This window comes from Telopea speciosissima, chromosome 10 (genome assembly GCF_018873765.1).
Source record: "Telopea speciosissima isolate NSW1024214 ecotype Mountain lineage chromosome 10, Tspe_v1, whole genome shotgun sequence".
NCBI classification, from domain to species: domain Eukaryota; kingdom Viridiplantae; phylum Streptophyta; class Magnoliopsida; order Proteales; family Proteaceae; genus Telopea; species Telopea speciosissima.
The window spans coordinates 55782340-55809685 of record NC_057925.1 but is presented as its reverse complement, the minus strand read 5'-3'; the positions used below and the strand labels follow the sequence as shown (position 1 = coordinate 55809685).

The following is a 27346-nucleotide window of genomic DNA, read 5'->3' as shown; positions in this document are numbered from 1 at the left end:
GGAGTGACATAGCTAAACACAAAAGGGGGCCAGATTACAGAACATGTTACCAACATGTGATATCCGCAATTGCTACCCTTATTGATGCCACTGATAACCTGTGAGCGAGTACAAGGAAAAATATTAGCAATTGACAAAATCAAAACTAGTTTATAAAACATGGTTATAATTTTATAGAAAATACAAACTACGTATGCTCTAACTTAATATTGAACTAACGAAGAAAAGATGACAAGAGCATATAAGAATCACTTAAATTAATCCTGATGGCAACATAGAAGTGCTTGAATTAGGACTTCATAAGACAAACTTCTTGAATTAAAACTTTAACCCATAAAAGAGTCTAGAGGGCTACCAGATCAGGAACTGCAGGAAAGAGGGCTTTGGAGATTCCCAAAGAAGCACAATCTGCTGGTGTTCCTGCAGTTCATGTTATAATAATTAGACAAACAACTTCTAAAAGCAATAAATAGGACTCGTTTTGTAAGAATAATGACCATAAATGGTGAATCAAAACCCAACCCATCAATGAGCATTATACAAGTCTATTGAACAAAAAATTATAAAAAATAAGGATTATTCACTAATTGAAGTTGATTTGCTTTATAAAAAGAAGATATCAATGAATTTCTACGAAATGGATTCATGGGATACAGCCAATTATCTAGATAGTGGGATATCTTTGAGAAATAGGAATCCATGTTATCAAAGGATTTCCTGCATTTTTTATTAGTATGGAATAAGTCAATCTCCACTTCGGCATGTTATTGAGCAAAAATAATGACATTGTTCCTCCATTGATCAAGAATTTCCCAAATCCAAACAATAAGACAGTTCCATCTAGCCTATCACACAGTAAATAACAACTTTTCAAACCAAAACCTACAGAAATTGTTGACTTGAAGTGTTAACACATTTTAACACACCAGAAACTGCATAAGCGGTTGCCCCTTCGATTTCAACTCTGCTAACAGTTAGCATAATATTACGCCAAGTGATGCTATGACTTGTAGCAGACTTTTCCCTGCCAAAAGTGCAAACTTAGACAGAAAGCTTCATAATCAAACTATGAAAAAAGAAAGTACTTGTGCTTTGAATTCTGCAACAACAAATAAGAGCAAAGTGCATCATTCCTGACCATCCAAATGGTCAGTCACCACTTACACAAGCTTCCCAACCCTTTATCAAAACTTAAAATATAATACTCAGATATTTGAAACAAAAATGGCCAATTGCTGAAAAAAAGGCTCTCACTATTCGGTGCTACAACCTTCTAGATAAGACTTTCAGGTCCAGATAGGTAGTCAGTGAGTCATATGTACAGTACAATACAATACCAACCGTGAAACATTAATGTTCTGGTGCTATTAGATCAATAAAACTCACACCAATATATGCCATGGCAGGTGAAACTGTCTTTGCATCAAATTTAAACTACTGTAAAATCATGGCAAGACAAGCACAATTTAAAGATAAATAAATAAAGAAGGCCATCACAGGCCTACAACCAATTGATATCATTCTGTTACATGCATGGATTATCGTCGTCTCTCTGCTATGAAGGCGTGTTACGTGGCTGAGATGTATACATGGGTGGTAGTATACGGATAGAGGTTATGTATTAGTAGCTTATGTATGCATGGGAGTAATGATGTAGTGGGTCTACTTAGGACTCTAGTAGATAATGGGGAAGTGGATTAGTTATCCTTAATGTGGCTAAGTAGTAGGAGTTATCTTAACTGCCTTGTAATCTTTAAATAGTTTGCATACCATGAATGAAATAGACTTGAAAATCCTAAAACAAATGCTCTAAGGAGTAGAGGTCGGCTACCTCCAAATTAGGCCAATACGTCATGGCTTCATCTGTAAAGCCAACTATCATACTTATCTCTTATCTCACCCTATTTTCTCTCTTCCCATTTCATCTCCTATTTTCTAACTATCTTACTCACCTTATCAAGATAACTAAGAGGGGATCTCGTGTGCACGCATCAACTTGGTATCAGAGACAAGGCATGGCCCTACAAGCGGATTTTGGTATTCATCCTACGTTTAATGCCTCGTTACTCAAGAAGAAGATTGGTGATTGTCACCAAGTCCAAAGTGATCTTCCAACTGTACAAGGAGATGAGGAGGCCTTGCATCCCATGCCGCAAGCCATTTTGGATCGACACAAACAAGGACGAAAGGATCAGATGTTAATCCATTGGCACAGACTCTCACAGTCTCGCCAGAAGAGGCGATTTGGGAAGACATGGCAATCTTGAAGCAACAATTTCCCGAGCTTAATCTTGGGGACAAGATCCTTTTTAAGGGGGAAGAAACTTGTTACATGCATGGATTATCGCCTCACATGCATGGATTATCATCTCTCTTGCATGAAGACGTGTTACGTGGCTGAGATGTGCACATGGGTTGTTGTATACGGATAGAGGTTATGTATTAGTAGCTTAAGTACGCATGGGAGTAATGGAATAGTGGATCTAGTTAGGACTCTAGTAGATAATGGGGAAGTGGATTAGTTATCTCAACGTGGCTAAGTAGTAGGAGTTATCTTAACTGCCTTGTAATCTTTAAATAGTTTGCGTACTTTGAATGAAATAGACTTGAAAATCCTAAAACAAATCCTCTAAGGAGTAAAGGTCAGCTACCTCCAAATTAGGCCAAAACGTCATGGCTTCGTCTGTAAAGCCAACTATCATACTTATCTCTTATCTTTATTCCACCTTATTTTCTCTCTTCCCATTCCATCTCCTATTTTTTCTCTATCTTACTCACCTTATCAAGATAACTAAGAGGGAATCTCTCATGCACATATCACATTCTAATACAGCTGAGAGATCAAAAAAAAATTTGTCTAGGCAATATTCGTAAAGAGTTAATAAGCAATCTCCCACCAAAGGTTTACATCTTTATCTGCAATGCAGCTTGAATGAGTCTTGAAGATTTATAGGAAACGACTGCAGTTTCAAGCAATGAAAACAACAAATCCTATATTTGGTGAAGTCTGATCTCAGTTTAATCCAGGAAGTACTGTTGAGTAAATATTTGGACGTAATTAAAGATATGTATGAAGGTGTGGTGACTAGAGTGAGATCTGTAGGAGGTCAGAGCAAGGAATTCCAAATTACGATTGGGTTACATCAGGGATCCGCCTTAAGCCCTTATCTGTTTGCGCTTATCATGGACGATCTAACCAAAAGCATTCAAGACGAGGTCCCACGATGTATGCTCTTCACCGATGATATCGTTTTGGTGGATGAGACAAAAACAGGAATTAACACAAAGTTAGAGCTATGGAGATCAACTTTTGGAAACAAAAGGCTTTAAGATTAGTAGAATGAAGACGGAGTCTATGATGTGTAATTTTAGTCACGCTATGATGGATACCGACATGGTGCGAATTGAAGAAAGAGTGGTGTAGCCTAAGAAGGCTAGCACGCCAGGACCAATTGGTAGAGAATAGTATCCAGATCTAAAATAAAATGCCTGAAATGATGATGAAATTGAATGATGGGAATGATGAGACTGATGATAGTTGAAGATGAAGATATATGGGTGGCAGCCTATGTCCCACTAGTTGCCCAACCGTCGGAGTCTCACTGAGGCCACGATCGAAGGAGTCCCACCTTGATCGCACTTGAGTCTCACAAGCAAAAGTTTTCAAAGAGAGCAATTTGTTTTCAAATTATGGTTGCCAAGAGAGGGTCCCACGGTTTCTCTTTATATAACCCAAATGTAGAGGCTAAATGCCTCTTGAAAACACAAATTACGTTAAAGGGACTTTTGGGATTCCAAGACAAAAGTAATTCCCAAGAAGTCAAATTGAAAAGACCTAAGCAACAATTAAAACTTAGCATTATACTCTAGACTGCTACTTTGGAAACTGAAAAAGACTAACTAATAGTCCTAGGAATAAGAAAAGGCTAAAAAAATCATGCCTTGGAATACAAAAAGACAAATCTAAAAACTAGGAGATGCACCAATGGCTATTAGACTTCTACCTAGAAACATGAAAGGAGTCTTAAATAAACCTAGGAAATATGAAAAGACTCTTTCAACTTCATAACTACATAACAGAATTTGTTGAAGTTGTTTCCATGTGGACCCCACTTTCAAAGAGCACACAAGGGCTAGGCCTTGGGCTGGGCCAGCTGTACGATGATGCCCTGCATCAAAGAGAGGTACCGCAAAGTGACTATTTTAGATATCTGGGGTCAATCATAAATAAAGAAGGTGACATAGAGGATGATGTTTCACAAAGAATTAAAGTGAGATGGATGAAGTGGAGAAGTGTGTCAAGAGTGTTGTGTGATCGACGTATTTCTTTAAAACTTAAAGGAAAATTCTATCGGATTGTTGTATGACTAGCCATGATGAATGGGGCAGAATGTCGAGCAGTTAAGAAGTGCCAAATTAGGGAGTATGTGTAACAGAGATGACGATGTTATGATGGACGTGCGGAAAAACTAGGAAGGATAAAGTTAGGAATGAGCGTATTAGAGCTGACTTGGGAGTTGCCCCAATCAACTACAAGCTGCGAGAGAGTCGTTTGAGGTGGTATAGTCATGTTCAACGGAGGCCTAGAGATGCCCCAATATGGAGGAGCGATGTGATTCCAATTGAAGGGGCTAAAAGAACTAGGGGCAGGCCTAAAATGACCATAGGAGAAGTAGTGAGGAAGGACATGCATAGTCTAGGTCTTATACCAAGTATGACTTCAGATAGAGCCTTTTGGAGAGCAAGGATCTATTTAGCAGACCCCATTTAGCTGAGTTTCTCCTGACTTACTGGGTTGTGCCTATTTCCTCTTACTTTCACCTTTCACCTTTCATTTTTCATCTCTCATCTCTTTCCCCATCTCTTCATTCCCCTTTTTTGTTCAGACCTTTAGTTTCGTTACTTAGTTTTGTTGGATCCATGTAGCCGACCTATTAAGTTGGGGTAAGGTTGAGTTTGTTGTTGTTTATACTAGGGTAATTTTGTACTTTTGAGGATTATGGTCTCTCTATATTGTAACGTGTCAAAAAACTATATATAGGGTTGATAATGTAGTCCTAGGGAGGAGTATTCCCACTAGGAACCAAGGTAATAGGATCACCAGACTGCTGATTTGGCTGGGCAGAATTAGGGTTTTAAACTAAGTTCTAGGGTTAGGTATGGGGGAATAGGACACTGTATATCTGATTTTAATATGCAGGCTTTGGGAAGGCTTTTAGAACAGAATTGATACAGATTTAAATCAAAATTCAGATTCCAGAATTTTATGGTTAGGGTTTGGGTTTTAGGAATTAGAATCTAGGTTGAAAACTAGGTTTTAGAAAGGGAATTTTGGGCTGGGTTTCTGGTCGAATATTAGAGGGGCTAGGGGGAAGGTTCGGTTGCAGCAGGGGTGTTTCTGATGGCTGATTATGCCTAAACAGGAATTTAGGGTTTTTTGGGTGTATGGGGGATGAGGGGATTTACGGTTTGAGTGATGGGAAGGGGCAGCAACTTGGATCGAGTATAGAGGGTGCTGAGGAGGAGCTGTAGTCAAAGTATGAGAGGATTCTGATGAGGGAACAGGTCTGGATAGGTTCTAGATGAATTAGGGTTTATGAAATTAAAACAGAAAATAAAGGGATCGAATGGGGAAGGAAAAGAAATGAAAAAAAACAGAAATTAAACTCAAACTCAACACTGGAATCCACCGGCAGCAGCTTGAATAATGAAGGATGAAACCACCTTCATAGAGAGAGATCCTCCCAGCCGTCACAGCGTAAGGAGTCACAGGAATCCACCCACCCTTTCCACCTTGAAATCCACAATGATGCACACTTAAAGGAGCAGGAACAGCAGCAGCAGTCGGCCAGCAGTAGAAACAGTATTTTTTTTTCAAATTTTCAATGTGGGGGAACCCTCCACGATTTACTATATTAATAAGATGGCTTTATGCCAAGTCCTAGTACAATTTAAAGTCTTTTCCTTCAAAAATCATGGAAGGAAGAGATTTAATCTAATTTAACTTATTTAAAACAGTAAAAGACCTATTTAACCCTACTAACTTAAGTTAAAAGATATCTAACTTAAAATAAACTAAATATTGGGCTAATCCCGTATGCAACCTATATACCCCTAGTTTAGGCTCATTAAAGTGACCTAATACATAAAAAACCCTTGGGAACAAAGGCCCAACATGTATATAAACCAACCCTAGGCCTATTTCTAAAGAAATAAGCCCTATTTGGTGATGAATCTGCGTCAACTCTCCCCAACTTGAAAAAATTCGTCCTCGAATTTCGTAGTGATGAGGGGGAATCAACATGTGATCAGCAGCTTTGACCATCCCCAAACAGAATTCCGGTGAAGCAGGAACATTGGGGATAAAATCTCCAAGGTGTGGAGCTCTCTCTTTGAAGAACCATAGCGGCATAACAAACTCTATGTGTTCGTTTTCTGAATCAGCAGCAACTGTGAATGTCCTGTCTATAGAGTCTTCAGTATTAGTAACCTTCGCATCTAATACTTGAGACATAAGCTTCACTTTTTCAAGAACAGCATCTTGAAGGTCATTGCCTTCCTGTGGAGTGTTCTCAACCACCTCTTCATCTTTTGCTGTTTCCGCTTTGTCTTCTTTGATTTCTTCAACATTGACCACTTCAGTAGGGTCTTCTACATGTCGACTTTCCATCTTTGAAGCTATAGGGGTTGTCTCTTTCTTTTCATCACAATTCACTGCCACTTCAGCTTTATCTTCAACTTGTGCTCTCTCAACTTCCTTTGGCAATGTAAATTTGTATTCTTTGTACATGTCTTCTTTGTAATCCTTGTGCCTATCCCTGTCTTCCCTATGCCTTCTATGAGGTTGGTGAACTTGGGATTGGACTTGATATCTGTCCACATCTAGGGGAATGTTGATGTCCCTATGAGGAGTAACCTGTCGTTGCTCAATCAGGTGCAACCTTTCAGTGATAGTCCTCTGTTTAGCTCTAATATCTTCAAATATAGCCTTTTGCTCAGCAGTGAACTTCTGAAACATCTTGAACATTGCTACCATAGGATCGGGTAGTTGTGGCAGCACCGTATTGCCATGTTCATCCATGGCTCTGATACCAAGTTAATGTAGTCCTAGGTAGGAGTATTCCCACTAGGAACCAAGGTAATAGTATCACCAACAAGACTGCTGATTTGGCTGGGCAGAATTAGGGTTTTAAACTAAATTCTAGGGTTAGACATTGTATATCTGATTTTAATATGCAGGCTTTGGGAAGGCTTTTAGAACAGAATTGATACAGATTTAAATCAAAATTCAGATTCCAGAATTTTAGGGTTAGGGTTTGGGATTTAGGAATTAGAATCTAGGTTGAAAACTAGGTTTTAGGAAGGGAATTTTGGGCTGGGTTTTTGTTCGAATATTAGAGGGGCTAGGGGGAAGGTTCGGTTGCAGCAGGGGGGTTTCTGATGGCTGATTATGCCTAAACAGGAATTTAGGGTTTTTTTGGGTTTATGGGGGATGAGGGGATTTACGGTTTGAGTGATGGGAAGGGGCAGCAACTTGGATCGAGCATAGAGGGTGCTGAGGAGGAGTTGTGGTCAAAGTATGAGAGGATTCTGATGAGGGAACAGGTCTAGATAGGTTCTAGATGAATTAGGGTTTATGAAATTAAAATAGAAAATAAAGGGATCGAATGGGGAAGGAGAAGGAATGAAAAAAAACAGAAATTAAACTCAAACTCACCACTGGAATCCACCGGCAGTAGCTTGAATGATGAAGGATGAAACCACCTTCAGAGAGAGAGATCCTCCCAGCCGTCACGGCGTAAGGAGTCGCAGGAATCCACCCACCCTTTCCACCTTGAAATCCACAAGGATGCACACTCAAAGGAGCAGGAACAGCAGCAACAGTCGGCCAGCAGCAGAAACAGTATTTTTTTTTCAAATTTTCAATGTGGGGGAACCCTCCACAATTTACTATATTAATAAGATGACTTTATGCCAAGTCCTATTACAATTTAAAGTCTTTTCCTCCAAAAATCATGGAAGGAAGAGATTTAATCTAATTTAACTTATTTAAAACAGTAAAAGACCTATTTAACCCTACTAACTTAAGTTAAAAGATATCTAACTTAAAATAAACTAAATATTGGGCTAATTCCGTATGCAACCTATATACCCCTAGTTTAGGCTCATTAAAGTGGTCTAATACATTAAAAAAAACCCTTGGGAACAAAGGCCCAACATGTATATAACCCAACCCTAGGCCTATTTCTAAAGAAATAAGCCCTATTTGGTGATGAATCTGCATCAGTTGATCTCATAAGATGTGAGTATTAGGGTTATGTAATTTCTTCATCGAAATAGTGGAAGCTCTGGTTTATTGCTTTTGGTGAACCTGTTACGTGCATCAAGGGTAGGTTATTGCTTTGGTATATTGTAGTTAATTATTTGGTAATGGGTGGGTTATTTAAAGAGTGAGTTGTAACATGTGGGAGGAGTTGTAATGGAAGTGGTAACTAAACCGAAGAAGTTGTGTAACAGCTGCCCAATTTATTAGAAGGATCAAATGGAAGAAGGAAGCTTTTGAATCCCTAATTTATCTCTTAGAGATGAGGTAGGCTTCCTCACCCAAGCCAGAAGCCCTTGCTTGGTCCGTAAAGCAAACCCCAAATCCCTATTTCCTCTCTCTCTCTCTCTCTCTCTCTCTCTCTCTCTCTCTCTCTCTCTCCCTATTATTTCTCTTCTTTTTGTTATTTTTTTTTTTCTAGATTATCTTGCACATATCAGAACCACGTAAATCTTTATGTTCTGTGTGTGTGTGTGATTTTCTTTCGTTTTTCTTTTGCATATCATTGTTCTATTGCGTTGTTAATTCCTAAAGAAGTATTATTTGTTAATTCCTAAAGAGGTATTATTAATTGCAAAACACCTCACAGGATGAATACAAACTAAAAGCATTGCAAAACTATATCGTTTGATAAAATCTCTCGCCCTCTCCCTTCCTCTACATTCAAAGAATCAAAACCTAGAAACGATCAGTTGAGACCAATAAAATAAAAGTTTCCAATATCCATACAGAATTCGAAGGAGAAAAAAAGGTAGCAGAACAGAAAATAATGATAACAACAATGATGATAACAGAAGACTTACGAATCAGGAGCGCAGACCTGAACCTCGTAACAACCAGTTGATACCAAAACCTGAACTAATGCTCGTAAACCAGGCCCATCGATTCCATCATCGTTGGTCACCATGATCCTTGGCCGGTTATTCATTATTCCGTCCATTACAGAGAAGCTAGAAATTGGACGACGAGATGGAAGATTATACTCAAGATTTTGCTCGAAAAGTTATCGTAAATGGAGATTAGAAGTCAGCTTTAGTGCCTTTTTTTTTTACTTCTCAACGAGCAGAGGCAGGAAAGAAACAGGGAGGTGGCCACATGACGACGACGACTGCGTTTTGCTGACGCAAAACCATTGGCATCAGATTTTTAGGAGGGTTTGGTTTGGACATTTGAGATTTCACCCTTCAATCACAATTTGATGTAAAAGTCACATCCGACGGCGGAATAAGCTGCTGCAGAGTCACATCCAACGGCTAAAAGACAAAAGAGAGAATCATATTCTCGCCCTAACCTTTTGTCCCTAGAATCTCATTCCATGATTAGGCAAGAAACTCGCTATAAAGACATGAGAGAATCATCTTCTCCCTTAACATTTTGTCCCTAGAATAGCATTCCACGGTGGGGCATGAAGCTCACTCGGCCGGTCTGCCCTTTCGCCCTTTGACGATTAAAATAAAGGTTTTTCCCCTTTGACAATTATAATAAAGGTTGTGTTTGGTATGCATTTATGGTTGATTTCGCATTCTCGTATAATAGGTTTTGTGCAAGCCATGCATGATATACGATTGTGTCCGCAAAGTCTTGGATGAGGACAAAAGCTCCATCTAAATGATAAAATATATTTTTCAACAACAGTTGCTTAGCGTAGTTGATGAGCTCTGATGCTGTTATTTTTCCCCCCTCCCCAGTACCCAATCCCCACCCACTCCATAAAAAAAAAATGATAAAGCACTTCCTATAAAGTATAAATGGAATCTCTCATGCATTGAGACACAAAAAAAAATTATAATAGAACATTTTTGTTGCATCAAAAGTTGGTGAAAAGAAATTGTAATTTTTTTCCTTTTACCCTTATATTATTAACACATTTTGTCAACAAGAATAAATCATGTCATTTGACTCGTTTCACTTTTTTCTAATAATAACATAGTGATAACTTTTTGAGATTAAGAAAATGGACAATGAAAAGAATGGTACAACTTTCTCACTTCATTACTTTGTTGACACTAGAAGCACCCATATGTAAGACATGAGGTGAGTTAGCAATATTGTGAAAATACTTAAATAATTTTTTGCCCATCTAGTTGATCAAGTGTAGCAATCATGGTTTTAGTGCACGGTATAGGATAAGATATTGGTTATCTGCAACATCGATAAGGGATCGACGTGGATTAGTCACATCAAACAAGTTTACCCTTGATTTTTTTTTTTAAATAAAATTGAGGCTTTTTTACTGTTTTGCCCCTTGGCCATACCGTTTCACCGATACAGTACTAGGATCAATGACTTGCGATATCGATACATATCACCCGATATGGGCGATATCGATACCGATACCTCAAACCATGGTAGGAATGGCAACTGGATGGGTTCGGGGATGCACTTGTAGCACAATGATAAGCTGCTAGCTAGTGGGGTCTAACGTAAGTCCAGGGAAGGTTGTGTGTTCGACCCTCCTATCCTAGCCTACCCCTACCTTATCTAAGTAATAATAGTTTTAATTAAGTAGTGTGTAAAGTGGCCATTGGGCCCCTATTGGAACCTTGTTTGGCGTGAATAATTATCACCTCCAATTCGCTACCCGCTCCAGTTTCTTCCAATTCCTCACATAGGAACAGAAATGACCACCCTACCCCATCTTGGACAGTGTGTTCGGGTAAGGAGTAGGGTGATCATTTTCACTCCTATGTGAAGAATTGGAGGAAATTAGAGCGGGCAGCAAATTGAAGGGGATAACAATTCGTCTGGCGCCCTTTTGGGTCTTTATCTGGACCCATTATGGGTCTTGCACCAAATTTTAAAAAAAATTAATAGTTGGGATGGGCAGAGCATGGGTATCACCAGTACCATACCTGAACCTACTTAAAATACTGTAATATCAAATCTGATTCGCCCCACAATACATGTGATGCCCTCTCTAGATTTACATGGTAATCAAGGTCTGTACCCGTGGGTTTAGATGGAGCAAGGCTTGTATCCTTTCAAGTATCATACCCGACCCTAATCCAATAAATTAGTGTTATAACATTACCTAATCCCTCTCTCTCTCTCTCTCTCAATGCAGCTTAGGTTCTCAATTCTCGTACGGCCTGAATCGCACAGATGGAATTCAAGAGCGGTGGATCCCACTCTTGGATTCTATCTATACGGCTCACTCGTACGAGAATGGTTCTTGTACGAGAACCTGAGCCAGCCTCTCTCTTGCATTGGTGCACTCCCCTATGCTACTTAGAGAACCTCTCCCAAATAACTTATAATAGAAGGTTCCCTAGACAACACAACTAATGTAAGTGTTGAGTTTGATAGTTTTTATCTAAATCGGTTGAAATTTGGTTTAATGGTCTAGATGGGTTAATGGAAAAAAAAGAAAGTGAATGGAGTCTTCACAAGGTTGAGTTTTACAAGTAAGTAGAAGAATAGAATCTTTAACAAGTTTGGGTCTTACAGGGTCTTACAAGATAATAGAAAGAAGATGATAGAAAAATAAATTTTTATTTTAAAAAACATATGAGCAGTCATATGATACATTATTTGGTTGTGTGAATAAATTTTTTTTCATGAAATATAACGAAAAACAATTGTGTTAAGCACTGGAGACCTAGGTAGGTGGTCAGTCCCTGTACTGATGCCTACCAATCCCATGTATTGTTTTTTCCCTTATGTGCTAAGGTCGGATGTCTAGCTAGGTCCCATGTTGGGCCTCAATGGATGTCTTATATTGGAAGAGAAATTTTCTAATGGAGAATAGTTTTCAGCAGTGATATTTTAAGGGAATATTTGACTAGGCTTCTCAGGCTTTTACATCTTGGTTTCTAGAAGATAGTTTTTCAATGGGGCAGGTCCAATAGAACTATTACCTTTGAAATCTTTACATCTAGGAAGAAGCCCAGAAGTAAGAAGGAAATAATTATCATCTTCAATTCGTAGGCACCTTCAATTTCTTCAATTCCTCTAATAAGTGGAAGTGGACCTCACCTTGGGCAGGGTTTTCAGGCAGGGGTAGGGTAGTCATTTCTACCCATGTAAGGAATTGGAGGAATTGAAAGGAGCAACAAATTGGAGGGAACAATGATTCGTAAGAAGGGAGGGGGGAGAGAGAGAGAGAGAGCTTCTTGAGCTTTTCAAGCTTCTCCATTAAAATTTTCAAATGAAATAATTTAGGACACCCCATATGTTCTTGACCAGCAGCCAATTGTGACTTTAGAAGCGGTATCAAAATTACAAGTAATCACCATTATTACTTGTTCATTGACCCAGCAATTTTCGAGTTCTAATTACACTTGGTTTTTCAAATACGAATGTAAGAATGTTCATGTTCAATAGTGAGAGGATAACGGCAATAGTGTCAGACTGTCATTCTATCATTCATTTCTTTGATAATATTTTGTTTGTTTATGCTTTTCGCGAGGTCAATTGCGTTGCTGACCTACTTGCTTCTACAGTTGCAGGCTCTCAGCATTCTATGTGCTGGCTTTCGATCCCTCCCCCTTTCTTATCCTCTTTGTTGTTTGCGGATGCTTCAAGAACATTGTTCTCACGTTAATGAAATCCAGTTATAAAAAAAAAAAAAAACAGTGAGAGGGTGGGGGCCCATACATGATCATCATGATGACATGTATGATTTGGCATCCTTTTAAGATGGGAAGTGGTGATGGTGATGATGATGATGAGCTCCTCGTGCTCCTGATAGATAAGTCCATGCCTCTGTGTAGAGGCTATACTACTCTACTAATTACTCTTCATTCTTTGGCCGGAGGTGCTTTCTTGAATCGAGGGGAATTAAGGGGGGAGCACGTGTGTGGACGCACGCGTGTGTGGGTTGTTTTGTTAAGGATTCTTCCCAATTGTTTAATGGAAGGAGGGGCCACCTAACAAAAACCTTTCTGATTGGTACTTTAGTATCCATCCATTTGTAGGAGTTTAATCCATAGAAGATAAGATGCAGATAAGATTATGCCAAAATAAAAGGTAAGGATAGAATTATAGATAGGTCTGAACCTTCCCATTGAATGCCTAACAGGGAATAATGTTTTTTTTTTTTTGTGTAAACTTTATTGAGTTAAGATATATTACATATGGAAGGAGTTGAGCGTAACCCTAGTATTCATGGATTGGAATTTGATCAAACTGTTGTACATTAATAAACAGGGCTTTCCTTGTCAAAGAGTCAGCAACATTGTTTATCTCTTTTAGAACAAGAGAAAAAGTACATCAAATATAATAAGATGAAAAATGAAAAATGTTTTCCACTATAGATTTAATCTCCAAAGGAAGGTGACATTCCGATTGCACAAGATAAGTGATCAAGTCCTTGTGATTTGATTCCACCTTTAGATGCTCAAAACCTTCTGAAATCCCTTCTAACGAAACTAACCGAATAGTAATAACCTCACCCACAAGAATTGTGGGAAAAACAAACAACATGGAGACAACAAATAGTGATGTGCTAGTAGAATCTCAGAAGATAAAACCAATCCCACCCTTACAGTCCTTTTGGCAAAAACTAGCATCACAATACACCTTGACATGGTTACATGGTGGAGGTGACCATTCAAAATTAGTTGGCATCTGACTACCAATCAAAGTAGTGATGGAGAAAAATGGTGTCTAATCATGTGGTTTGAGGTGTCAGTTTCATATCGCCCGTATCGAGTGATACATATTGGTTTTGTTAGTCACAAATTCGGATATTGTGCCGATATTTTATTGCTATCGTATCGGTTTTGAAGGTGATCAATACCCAATCCCATACCATGCACTAAAACCATGTGTCTAACGGTCCAATATTTTTTGGCTCCTACGGTGTTTAAACTGACCCTACCATGAGGTCTCGGGCTTTCTCTCTCTCATATGTAATGATTTCTCTACCCCCTATGTATGAAACTAATTCATCACTTATTGGGTGTACTCTCTTGTCCCACTTGTTTAGAGAATCCTTCTATCAATGAACGGTTCCCAACAGCTGAAAAATCATATGCATGCATATCAATACAATCGTACAAACATGGACAGTGGTCTTTTTATCCTTTCAAATGTTGGATGGACAGTTAGATTCTTAAGTGTGATGCCCTAGATAGTAAGTGCACCGCACTTGAGAGGATAAATTTCCGCATATCTCATGCATGCTACTTGAATGAATTTTTATTTATCAGAAAACAAAACATAAAGTGAAGTTTATGTATTTTTCCTTCGAATTTATGAATCTAATAAATAAACAAACAATTTCAGAATTCACAGAATCACATTCTGATCACTCAAATTAAAATGGATGCATTAATTTCAGTCACTCCTCCATGCATACAGCAGCAACGAGAAACCTCCACTCCCACCAGACCTGGTAGAAGAAGAACAAGAACTCCTCCCTCCACCATCACCAGTCTCTTCAGCCCACTGCAAAACACTCGAGCACGACGGAGACGGTGATAGCGAAATTGCCGACGGCGACGACGACGATAAGCTCTTCCTCATGAGTCTCTTCTCCGGGCCCACCATTTCAGGCCAGACCCCACAATCCCCTACCTGAAACACAAACGCTCCATGACCACCAGACCCTGTAACCCAATTGAATACATCCCAATAGAACTCCACTACAGACCCACCAATCACAATACGCTCGTTCCCTCTAAACTTCCACGCTAATCTCTTCACAGTCAAACCCACCTCATCGTCCACGTTCACCCTCAATACTCCACCGCTGCATTCGATCCCAATTTCATGCTTCGATCCAGATATTTGAGCAAAGGTCACGAAACTCCTGCGCCCAAATACGTGCTCACGACGGGATAGTAATGTGGGTTCGGCGGAAGGAGAGATTCGGGTAGCTCCAGCAATGCGTCGCAGCGCATCTTCTCTAAGATCACCGAGAAAGAATTTGATGCGGGCATCGCAGGCGATAGCAATGTAGAAGCGTGAGGCAGGCTCGGCTGAGTTTCCGGTGAACTCTGCCTTAGAAAAGTCCCAATAGAGCTTGACTCGGTGGTGATGTTGATGGGTGAGGGAGACAGATTTGGAGCCAGGTCGGTTTCGGAAGAAGGAGAAGGTTGATGGGTAGAGAGAGAGATTGATGGAGAATAAATCGGCGGCATGGATGATTAAGGAATGGGAGAAAAGGGTTTTGGACCAGGTTATTGTCAGGAAGGTTGGGAAGTTGCAGAGCTGAGTTTGGTAAATGCAGGTGATGAGGTTTTGTGGCTTCTGGGTTTCTTGAGTCAATTGATTTGGACTGCTGAAGCAGGAAGGGACCATGGTTTCGCTTCTTCTCTGAGGCCCTCGAAACTGAACTAGAAAATTAAAGAGCGTTTTTCTCCTCTCAGGCTGCAGTTTTACACTTTACAGAGGTGGGGATCATGAGGCGCCGATCTGCTTTTTGGTTTTCCATTATTGCTCTTGGGGAGCTTGGACAGAGAAAGTATTTGATATTTTGAAGGAAAAGAAGTTTTTATCTGCTGTTGTAAGTAACTTGTAACCCACCTCTCTAAAGTCTTATTATGCATACATGGCCGCTGCTGTGCGCATCGTGCGGCAAGGTTTTGCTTTTGGAGTGGTGGTGGGCTCTGGCCAATTTGGATCCCCCAGTGGTGGGTGCTCTGTGCTTTGGATTCTGAGTAACTGAATCATCAACCCCAGCTTCGTCAGCATCAGCATTGGCCTTTGTGTGCGTTTCTGCTGGCTTGATTTGCGCCAATTGACAGACAAGAAGAAGAAAGAATCTCTCTCCCTCTCTGTTCTGCACTTTGCATGTTATGTTATTGAGGTGAGCTGGGCTGCACCAGTTTCTTTATATTATGTGAAGTGTAAAGGCTAAAAGGGTGTGCCCCTTTTGTCTTCTTCACCAATTGAAGATTGGCCTTGGGAAAAGGAGTAACCAACCACTTTTGAGAAGACTGAAGGGTAAACAGTGATGAAGTGTTCTTTGGTGTAAGTTGAGCTTCTTTGGTTGGAAGATAAAAGAGAAATATAAGAGTGATCCAAGGCCAAAGTGGGTCAGTCAGTCTTATTCATTTGAAGTAGGGCTGTAAATGGATAATCGAAAATTCGAATTCGATCCACATCCGTATTTGTTTAGGCGCATCCGTATCCGTTTAGAGATATCCGAAAAAAAATCCGAATACTCCGATAAAAATTCGAATCCGAATACTTAATTATAAAAAATTAAGTAAATAATGATCTTGAGGGTTTTTTAAGATTCATCAGGTTCTAGAATATGAGGAAAAGAGAATCATGATCTAAAACTATGGATTAAGAGTAAATTGTATCCACTAGGGGGATGAAGGTTCGAGTTACACAAGGCAGAGGTGTAAACGGATGATCGAAAATCCGAATTCGATCTGCATCCTAATCCATCCGAATCCGTTTAGAGATATCCATATTTGACCAAGGAATATCCGGATCCGATTACATCCGAGCCGAATCCAATCCGTTTACAGGCCTAATTTGAAGCCTTAAAAGAGCTCAAGAAGTTTTCTCTACTGATTCCAGAATTGGAACTTGGAAGGGGTCCCTCAACCCTCTTTAACTCTTGCATTGGTATCCAAAGGTTTTCAAGCCTTTTAAGGCTTTAACCGTGGGATTGGTATCACAAAAGGACTCACATTGCTTTCTAGTTTGTACAATACAAAGCTACAAGGTGGAGTCAATTGGATTTACAAAAAAATCCCTAGTCAACAAGGTTACATATATTTAATGGGAGAGAGCTCCCCACCACGCCAGTGTGGGGTATCTTTCATGCCACACCAATGCTAATACAAGGAATGGTATAATTCATATGCATGGCTCACATGATCAAGAATGAAGAAAGAAAACAATACATAAAAAAAATAAAAAAAAATGTCATGGAAAACTTTCTCTTTATAATTTAAGGGAGTGTGTTTCTTGTCCAGTAACAGTAGAGGTTATGTAGGCAGGCGAGAACCAATTAGGATCCTCTTATAGGTTCAATCAACAGAGGTAGAGAGATCATTTCATTTCATAGGAGATGATAGAGAAAGAGAGAAGGGGTGTTGGCAAAAGCTATGCCCCCACATAGGAAACATTCTCCCATAATTTAAATAAGGGACAGTGTTTTCTGCCTAGCAACGTGGTCCCTATGTGCCATTGCAAGGGCCAGTCACGGGCAGGGATTTTTCACATTAGGGGGGGGGGGGGGATGGGGTGATCATTTCACCTATTTTTTTGTGTTTGGGTGCAAGCACCACATTCCCAGCACGGATCTTTTTCCCTTTAAATTAAAAAAAAAAAAAAAAAACTTCATCTACTAATATGTCTAGTGGCTTTGTACTTTGGGTTTATTTTCATATCGATCCTAATGGCAATCGGATTCAAGAACAGATGGTTTGGAAGGAGGGGAAGCTTGATCGAATTCCTCCATCGCTACTCTAACTGCCTGAATCAACATTTCTTTCTTCTCCTTGTATCACCTGGATCCCTAAAAACGACTGAGCCATGCTCGATTCTCTTCCCTCCCCAAAACGGATATTGAAGAAAAGATATTAAAATAGGGAGGGGCATTTCAATCAATATCCTCTGAAAGACACTCTAGTCCAGCCGATCTATATATGAGAAGAAGAGTTGCATAAGGAAGGGGATAAAGCTTGCATTCATTTCTTACCCGCTTCGCCCTCTCAACCAATACAAATAAGGAATCAATTTTCATCCCTGCTAGAAAAATTGTAAGTGTGCATGAAGACTCAGTAGAAGAAAAGCACATCAAAAGATCGTAAATACCCTATAATTTCACCTTTACCCTAAAAAATCCTTTCATTTGTCGAGATCTTAGTGCATCATCTAGGTATACCCTCTAGCTTGTGCATAGTGTATTATTCATATGGGAAAAATGACTCTGTCCGGGAGGGTGGCCTATGCCAGCACTCCCATGAGTCTATCTCTCTCCTCCCCCATATGAAAAGACATTACCCCTTATTTTCAGGAGGAGAGAGTTGGACACATGTGAGTGTTGTCGTAGGCCACCCTCTCGTATAGAAAATTACTTCCTTATTCATATAAAGGATCAAATTTTCCTTCACCCCCGGTGAGAAGATAATATCTTAATCCACGTGATTTAATACTTTGATTGGATTGAGTAAGGATACTTTGGATCTTTTCAATAGAAAACGAAAGTTAATGATGACATTCACTATTTCATGTGTTTACCATCACATCACGAAAAACTTTCCTCTACATATAAATATTGACTGTATGAAATGTATATGTGATTCTTGAATGACTGGACTGGGCCTGGCTTGCACATGTGTTATCTTCACCAAAGGCTCGATGAAAGAAGCCCACAAGATGAACTTGGCTTGAGGCCTCGCCCAAGTATGCTCTAAAGTTGATTTGGGAAAAAGATCCTGTCCTGCAGTGGCGGGAGCTGGAGCGTCCAGCCCAGCTAAACGATAGTAAAAACAGGGGTGGGGTGGTCATTTCACAGGTGGGTCCCACCTGGGCCCCACATGTGAAATGACCACCCCACCCCCTGTTTTTAGGTGGTTTCCATGGGCTGGATGCTCCAACTCCCGCCACTGCAGGACAGGAGCCGAATCCGTTGACTTGAGCCTATTGTGCCACCCAAGTTCAATTAAAAACATTCACCTCTCTTATTTCATTGAAAATAACAATGTTTTATAATTATATTTTCTTTTTCATTTTTCTGGAATGCTGGTTCTAACATCTAATAGTCCCAATATTCAATTAACTCCATTGTTTTAATATATGATAAAATTTCTTTTAATAACTTTTTTTTTGGGGGGTAAAGATTTTAATAACTAATGTTCTAGGAAATATCTAAACAGTTTACGTTTAAGTAGTTGGAGTTTACATTGTTCTTTTTTTCCTTTCTATTTTCATTTATTCTTTTTCACAAACACACATGTAGGCTCTATTTGGTTACAAGGAAAACTAAAAGAAGGGAAGTGAAATTTTCAAATATAAAATTGAAACTTTGTAAGTATATCGCAACATGATTGTTTAAACTACTTAAGCTTTTTATCATATTTGGTAATGATAATTTTTAGATATAATTCTTATTTTACTTTTGAAATTAAATGGATTTTATTTTTGGTACAATAATCGAAGGATTTTAGATGTAAAATAAAATAAAATTTAATAATTGAATATGAAATGATTTGGAGCTAGTGATATAATCATATAAGGTAATTGTAAAAAAATTAGACTTGAAAATTTCATTTTCTTGGAACCTAACCAAGCCATAGGGAATCGCTTCAAACTTGATGATATTGAACTAAACTTGATAGGGATGTAAATGGATAGTTGAAAATCCGAACTTATCTGTATTTGTTTGAGGTATTCGTATCCAAAATTGGATAATCTGAAAAGAATTTATCCTATTTGAATAGATATCAACGAATATTAAAAAATTAATTAAATAACCAATGATCTTGAGGATTGTTGAAGATTTATTAGAATCTAGAAAATAAGGAAAAGAACTATGACAAATGAGAGACATAAATTGAAAGCGAATCATTTTCCGTAGAGGAGGAAGGAGGGTCTGATTACATAAAACAATAATGTAAAAAGATAGTAAAAATTCCGAATTCAATTCGCATGTGCATCCGTTTAAGAATATCCATATCCGGTCAATGAATATCCGGATCTGATCAAGAAATTGGTATCAATTTTAGTATGGTCGAGGCTTGACAGCATTGGGGTAAGGAGAAAGGATAGCAGTTCATGTGAAATGGCCCTATTTATCCCTAATAAACATTTAAGCGCCTAAAATGCTTAATGGCCCAAATCCGTAAAGCAATCATATAAATACCTTGGGTCTCCATCTGTTGCAAGTGAAGGGAAGAGCAGGAAAGTGAAATCATGGAAACCCCGACCTCAACCTTAACCTCAACCTATTTGTTGTTTGTGTTTTATAGCAAGCTATTAAGTACTTACCAAGCCTGATTCGTTTCAGATCAAGATTCTGTTTGACCATTGGCGGCACTTGGAAAGTTGTTGGAATCCCAGGACTCTGTTGTTCATATCATCCCCGTCATTGTTAATTTCTCGAAGGTATGCTTCTCATGGTGCCTTCCTTGTGGTTTGTTAAATGTAGAACATTTACTGTCTTGGGTGTGTTCTTTTGGAATTTATGAGGTTGAGTTCAATAAAGCCTCTCTTTGACTAGGGTATTAAATAGGTACTCTTACATCTACCTGAAGATGGTACATCTGAATGGGTTTTAGGAAAGTGATCAAAATGTTTAATGAAATTTTCTGGGTTGAAGATGACAAACCCATTTGCTTGGTAGATGCAATTCCAGTGCCTTTGTTAAACTGGGTTTTTTCTGTGAGGATCAGGTCTGGGGTTTCCGTCAGGGCATTCATTCCCTGAGTTTGAGGACTGGGTGTAGAAGTCCTGCTTGAACATTTTTATCTAAGTCCATGGTCACCTTACATTGCTTGGAATTGTTATAATAGTGCTATGCAATCTGAGTTTTGAATTTCCCATTGACTTGAGATTGAGGTCGATTATTCTGTTTAACAAGGAGAACAGTTCTGCAAAACAGGATTGAAAACTGATGGACAGATTAAGGGATATTGAATTCTACTCTAGGTAAGAAACCAATAACCCAGACAGAAAACAGAAATCGATAGCAGGTATTCAGAAGTTCAAAACAGTTAACAAATAATGATTTGATTTATTGATTAGCAATAGTCTGAAACCTTAAACAGTAATCTGAAATCAGAACCACAGTGTCAAACCAGAAAACTGAGATTTTGAAGAGTTGGATTTCGGATAGGAAACCAGAATTCGATTTGAAACTTAGGTTCAGAAATGGAAAATTAAATCCAGAATTCAAACAGATAAATTGATTGAAGAATAGAGTGGTTGAGGAACAACATTCATAGCAATTGATGTTCTAATTAACAGCAACTAGAATCTGAAAATAGAAATTGCAGGGTAAAGAATTAAGAATTCTGACCTGATTTGGATTGGAGAAGAAATAAGAGATAGTCAATTAGGAATCCACCTGATTCACCTGCTGAATCCACAGGTGCATAAACCTGAAATCCACAGACCTGAAACAGCTTCAAAGCTTCTATTCATTCATCAAATCGTGGATATGGCTGTAGACCTTTACATATTTTTATAATGTTGTAAAACCAAATGGAAAACAGAATCAAAGACTGACTCTAAACCTGCCAATAGATTGGCTGTGATGCAGTCCTAAACTGACTCAAATAACTTTATGGCCATGAGATCACTCTCTGGGTGTGGAGTCCCTGCACCAGCGGGGGGGGGGGCAATGATAGTGCAAGCAGCAGCATCAACATAGTTGGGATATTTGATTTCATGGAGGGTGGGGTGGTAAATTAACCCATTCATGTGTCAAGGCGCAGGGGCCACGTGACCAGGTAACATTCTTTTTCCCTAACTTTATATATTACAGAAGAAAAAAAACCCAAACATGACTGGATTCTTAGGTTCCTAATCCAACCAGGCTAATGATAACAATAATTAAAAAAGAAAAAGAAAAATGAAAGACAATGCTGCTAAGAAGCCTCCACAATTTGGACTGGAGAGACATCAGGAATCTAAAATCAGAAACTGGACAAATTCAATGAACCTGGATATTGGAGTGATCCAGTCGCCTGGACCAGTTTTTTGGTCCAATATTGGCCCGGTCTGACCCAGCTGATGGCCCTGGTCTGCTGCTACATCACGTTGGGATGAGTAAAAAGATAGTAGCCAAGGCTTTTTGAGAAGACTTAAATGTAAAGTTGCCTGAAGTTGACTTTTCAACCATTCTTTAAAGCTTTATACTGATATTTGCAGTTCTCTCTTTCTTGTTTTCATAGCCTAATGCTTAACAAATGATCTCATGGATGACCGAGGATGAGCATTATTGGGATTCTGTTTTGGTGTCATATTACTCTTTCATATTCATTTGATGATCTCAGATATCACAGCCCCCTGCTATTCTAGACAATTTACCAAACTTGACAGATTAATGGCATGTTGCCAAGGGCTATCATTATGGTGTATGCTATACAAAGGAGAAACAAAACTATGTTTTCACAGTCAACTAGAAGTTAGAAAGTAGCAATAAGTAGTTAATTAGAGTTGATGTTCTTGTTCCACTGTAAAGGTAGAAGTCACAAATTCAAGATCCTGCAGGTACTCCCAATTGTTGTGGCAGCTTTGATGCTCTTCAGGTTGCCTTCTCCCCACTTTGTGGAGTAGCCTATTTGGCCAAAATTTTGAAAAAAAAAAAAAGGTTCAAAATAGAAAACTTTTGGAGTTTCTCCTTGTTGCAGTTGAAATATTAGGAAGTCAAATTTAAAGTGAGAGTAAACCCAAAAGGTAAAGAGGGAAAAAGAGATGAGAGTTTGGAGTTGCTATTTATTGAATTATTGAGAATAGATTCTCTATGTGGGTGGTAGAAAAGAGGATGGCTTAAGATTGAGCCATCCTATTCTGGTGTTTATCGCAGTTGATGCTTCTATTGATGTAGATATGTCCACCACCATAGGTTTCACGGTGTCTAGGTGATCCAAGGCATTGGAGGGGGCCTGGACGCAAAGACACCAACAAGCCCCCCCCCCCCGCCAAGGCGATTAAGGTGACCAAGGCACTTGGACACCTAGGCATCGTCTTCACAACTATGGCCAACACATGAGAAAGAATGTTCTCAAAACTGCTATAGTGACACGTCAAGACTGGATTATGATGGTTCAAAGATATACATGTTGTCTGCATGAATCCCGAAGATCATATGCCCAAAAGTTAATCACTGGAGAGATTAATTAGTTGTTTATTGAGGTTTTTTAAACCCATATTTCATGTAATGGGTCTTGATAGATTTGATTATCATGACCCATGTTGTTGCTTAGATTTAGAAAACAAAGGTATCGTTTTTATCTGAATGAGTCTTTCAAGCACCAATCTTAGACTACTCCAACTGTAGAGCCCAAGCTGATCTGGTTGCTGGCTTCAAGCTGTGGAATGAATGGTTAACTTTTTGTTTACGTGCAATACCTATCTGGATTGTAGGATCGCTGTGTGGACAAGTCTCTCATGCATTTACTCATGAAGATTGAAATAAAATAAAGCATAATGCAGTTCAAGGTTCTAGAAAGAATCTGGAGCCATAAAAGTGCTAAGTCCAGGATCAATGTAGAATTGATAAAACTAATATTAGAGAAGAAGAGAGAGGGACGATCACACCTGATCTTAGAGATGAACTAGAAGGAAATCAGATCTGGAATATCAGTTCTGTATGCACAAGTCAACAGCTCCAAAACTCTTAAGAAAATTCAAAGTTGTTTACTCAAATCATGTTTAAAGGATGGGGGTTGTATCACAATATAAAAACCTTTTGAAATTCCTAAATTGACTTGTAAAAAGACTCTTAGTTACTCACACACACTGAATAAAGTAAATAGACTCAAAGCAGAATTCTATCTAGCTATTAAGTATCCTAATCTAACTCAAACAATTAACTACTATTCTCGTGTACAATGAAACCCAAGAAAATAAAGGTCCAGCCTATAACATAACAATTTACCCATCGTTGGAAAAAGCTCATCTTCAAGTTTGAAGGTTTTGAAGTATTCTCATGACATGATCAGCACCAATCTTCTTGTTCAGCCTGAGGAAGAAGATTTGTTGCACACAATAAATCAGAAACATGTGTTCCTTTCTCATCGACGTACTGATATGGTAGGAATAGCTCTTTAGATAACTTTTCTTTAATAAAATCAACGAGCTCTTCTTGTTTAGCTTCATCAGTACAGACCACCACTTGTTCAACCACGACTTCTTCCTTCTTGTCTTCATTATCTTTCTTGATTTCTTTGATTGTACCTTTCTTGATGCAGTTGTATTTATTATGCCAGCCTTAAGACATGTAAGTCAAATAGAGTAGTGAATAACCACACTAAGTAATTAAGCAGAAATAAATAAAATGCAAAAAAGTGAGTACTGCTACTATAGATAAAGAATGCAACTGTGGTTGAGTGCTAGAATTTATGCAAAGATGCTATCATATGATCTCTATGGAAAAATGGGATCATTATCTTGAATTACTCCCATCCTTTCAAATTTTTTTTCCACCAAGTTTCTTTCTATCTCTTCCTGACGTTGCTTTAGCTTTTTCCAGACTTGTAGGGGGACAAGTGGACTGAGAAATAATGGGGAAGAAGGCGGCAAAGAAGGAGGTTGACAAGTGTGATGTTTGGTGGTGGTTGACTGATGGGCGTTGTGTGGTTTCATTCCTGTGCATTGCCATCTTTGCATTGTTGGTGCGGGTGGGGGTTTCCTTCCATCCCTATTCAGGTGCTGGAAATCCGCCCAAGTATGGTGACTATGAGGCGCAGAGGCATTGGATGGAGATCACCCTTAACACTGCTTCCAGGGAATGGTACCGCAACAGCACCACCAATGATCTCCTCTATTGGGGCCTTGACTACCCTCCCCTTACTGCCTACCAGAGCTATGTGCATGCTCTCTTCCTTAACTACTTCCATCTTGATTCTGTCGCCCTTTTCACCTCTAGGGGTCATGAGTCCCCTCTTGGGTGAGTTCCAGTTACGTGCTGAATTCTTTTATGCATAATTACATTCATATTTTTTTAGAGGTAAGATTTTAGAAGTTCTTCTTTCCTGCAGAAAACTTCTCATGAGGTGGACAGTGTTGTCCGCCGATGCCCTCATCTTTTTCCCTGCAGTTCTATGTTTCATCTGGATATACTACACTGGTCGCCGCAGTGGCTATAAAGAAGGCATCACATGGCATCTTGCTATGATTTTAGTTAGCCCCTGTCTTATCCTAATTGATCACGGACATTTTCAGGTCTGAAGTGATTGTGTGCCAAAATTCCAGTTTTTACTTCCCTCTGTTTTCAACTTTATATACTATGCATCAGGAGAAGCGAGTATACTTATATGAGTTCCTTGTCAGTATAACTGCATTAGTTTGGGCTTTACTGTTGGAGCTGTTGCTGCCATCTTCTCTGAAAACGATTTGGTAGCTTGTTTCTTGTTTAGTCTTGCACTCAACCATAAACAGGTTTGTTTCTTTATCTAGTGCTGCGGTAACCACTTTCCTATATTTTATTTTTCTCTCCCCCCTTTAATAATTCTCTAGTAATGGATAGTTGAATTCACAAGGTTCATGAACCTAGTTTGTTGCAATTTGGTTTTGAATTTTAAGTTCAAGTGCTTGGAAGATTTCCTCACTTGGCTTGACTCAATCATTAATTGGATAAATCTGACAACAGTATGATAATGTGCTTCAAATTCACAATTCACGGAATTATGACCTTATGTGCCTTCTGTAAATAGGCAAGTAATTATTATCTGCAGTGATTTATTTAGCTGTATTGTCTTTGGTTTCTTGCAGATGAGTGCATATTTTGCACCTGCATTTTTCAGCCGTCTCTTAGGGAAATGCTTCAAGCGTCGGTATCCACTGCTTGAGGTTTCAAAACTGGGGTTGACGGTTATGGGAACATTTGCTCTTATTTGGTGGCCTTATCTTTATTCAACAGAAGCATTTATGGAGGTAAGCACCAGAATGAAATCTCACCCCTGTTCACTCTCTTTCTCTAGTGTGTGTGTGTGTGTGTGTATATATATTTATATATATTATATTTAGTTGCTGATCCTTCTATGTTCTTCCGGTGATCTATTATCTGTGGTGATTTATATTACTACCCTGATGGATGACAGGTTATCTCCCGCCTGGCTCCTTTCGAGAGAGGGCTATTTGAGGATTATGTAGCTAACTTTTGGTGTACCACTTCTGTGCTTATAAAATGGAAGAAGCTATTCACAACCCAATCACTGAAGCTTCTCAGTTTAAGTGCAACTGTTCTTAGTATTCTTCCCTCCATGGTTCAACAGATAATGTCTCCAAGTGATCAGGGTTTTCTATATGCACTACTGAATAGTTCATTTGCATTCTACTTATTCTCATTCCAAGGTATGATCTATTAAATATCCTTCTGTTTGAGAGTTTTTTTTCTTCCCCCTTGAACTTCTCTTGGGAATGTTTTCTGACAATTAGCTGCAATTGTGCTCATGGGGAAAATGACAGTTCATGAGAAGTCTATCCTGTTGCCTCTTTTACCAGCAAGTCTGTTGGCTTTGGAAGAGCCTCTTCTTTTCAAGTGGTTCACATTCTATGCCATGTTCTCAATGTATCCCCTTCTTTGCCGTGACCATCTGATTTTACCATACATGGCTTTACTTGCACTGTTCCTCTTCATTTACTATTCGCCAGGTGGCAGACAAGGTGGAAGAGAGGTTTATCTCCCCAAATGGGCACAGATTGTAATGTCCTTGCATCTCTTATGCTCTGTTCTACTTCATCTAATCTACTTGACATTTCGGCCTCCAGAGAAATATCCGTTCATCTTTGAGGCCATGATTATGCTTCTTTGCTTCTCTCAGTTTATTTTGATTACTGTTTACACAAATACAAAGCAATGGAGGTTGTTGAACAGTCTTACTTGGATGGATAAGGAAAAGAAACTTGTTTGAGTTCCATTAATCAATTTTGCATATGTGTGAACCTATTTGAGGTTTAAATTAAACTGTGTTGTTCTTTAGTGGTCTAACATGTGTTTTCATTTTTTCTTTGCTTAAAGCCATAGCAACTTTTTTATTCCTACTTTCATTCTCTCAATCAATTTGTAAAGTTAAAACATCTTGCCTGCAAAAGTTATTAAATACCATTAATCTTCAAATTTGATACCTTCCGAACTCCACTCAGCTTGTACTGTTTGTGTTTTGAAGCTAATAACAGCTGATATGTGTGAAAAAAAAATTGGTTGAGGAATGAATGATTGTTCTTGTGTCTTTAGATCTCTGAGGGTGATTGTTCAAAATATAAAGAATATGGCAAAATGAGTGAAAGAAGCTTCCTCACTCAATGAGAGCTTCTCTCTCTCTCTCTGCAAGTTTTCTATTATCTGTTTGGCATTTGTGTTGGTATGATCTTCTTTTAATTTGTATCTTTGCATCACTGAAAATGCCAAATGTTCCTTTTCTTTAGAAAACATACCTAAATTTT

General features: G+C 38.8%; 2 protein-coding genes across 5 annotated transcripts in view; one reads left to right on the top strand and one right to left on the bottom strand.

Moving 5' to 3' along the window:
• Window positions 1–9296, bottom strand: part of LOC122642405 (5'-nucleotidase SurE-like) — a 45267-nt gene extending 35971 nt beyond the window's left edge. For all 3 annotated transcript variants that reach the window (XM_043835856.1, XM_043835855.1, XM_043835857.1), the window contains exons 1-4: window positions 9127–9296; window positions 927–1024; window positions 356–420; window positions 55–98 (exon numbers count right to left, since the gene is read on the bottom strand). In XM_043835856.1, coding sequence (XP_043691791.1) covers window positions 55–98; window positions 356–420; window positions 927–1024; window positions 9127–9263 — 344 coding nt within the window. In that variant the 5' untranslated portion in view covers window positions 9264–9296. The remainder of the gene's footprint in view (window positions 1–54; window positions 99–355; window positions 421–926; window positions 1025–9126) is intronic.
• A 10929-nt stretch (window positions 9297–20225) lies between these two features.
• Window positions 20226–27027, top strand: LOC122642403 (probable dolichyl pyrophosphate Man9GlcNAc2 alpha-1,3-glucosyltransferase). Of its 2 annotated transcripts, XM_043835853.1 has the most exons (7): window positions 20226–20338; window positions 24432–24848; window positions 24940–25123; window positions 25232–25339; window positions 25673–25834; window positions 26002–26254; window positions 26369–27027. In XM_043835853.1, exons 2-7 carry the CDS (start codon window positions 24463–24465, stop codon window positions 26812–26814), a joined length of 1539 nt encoding a protein of 512 aa, XP_043691788.1. In that variant the 5' UTR covers window positions 20226–20338; window positions 24432–24462; the 3' UTR covers window positions 26815–27027. The 2 variants fall into 2 exon arrangements, with proteins under 2 accessions (XP_043691788.1, XP_043691789.1); XM_043835854.1 differs by lacking the exon at window positions 25232–25339.
• Window positions 27028–27346: the final 319 nt, after the last annotated feature.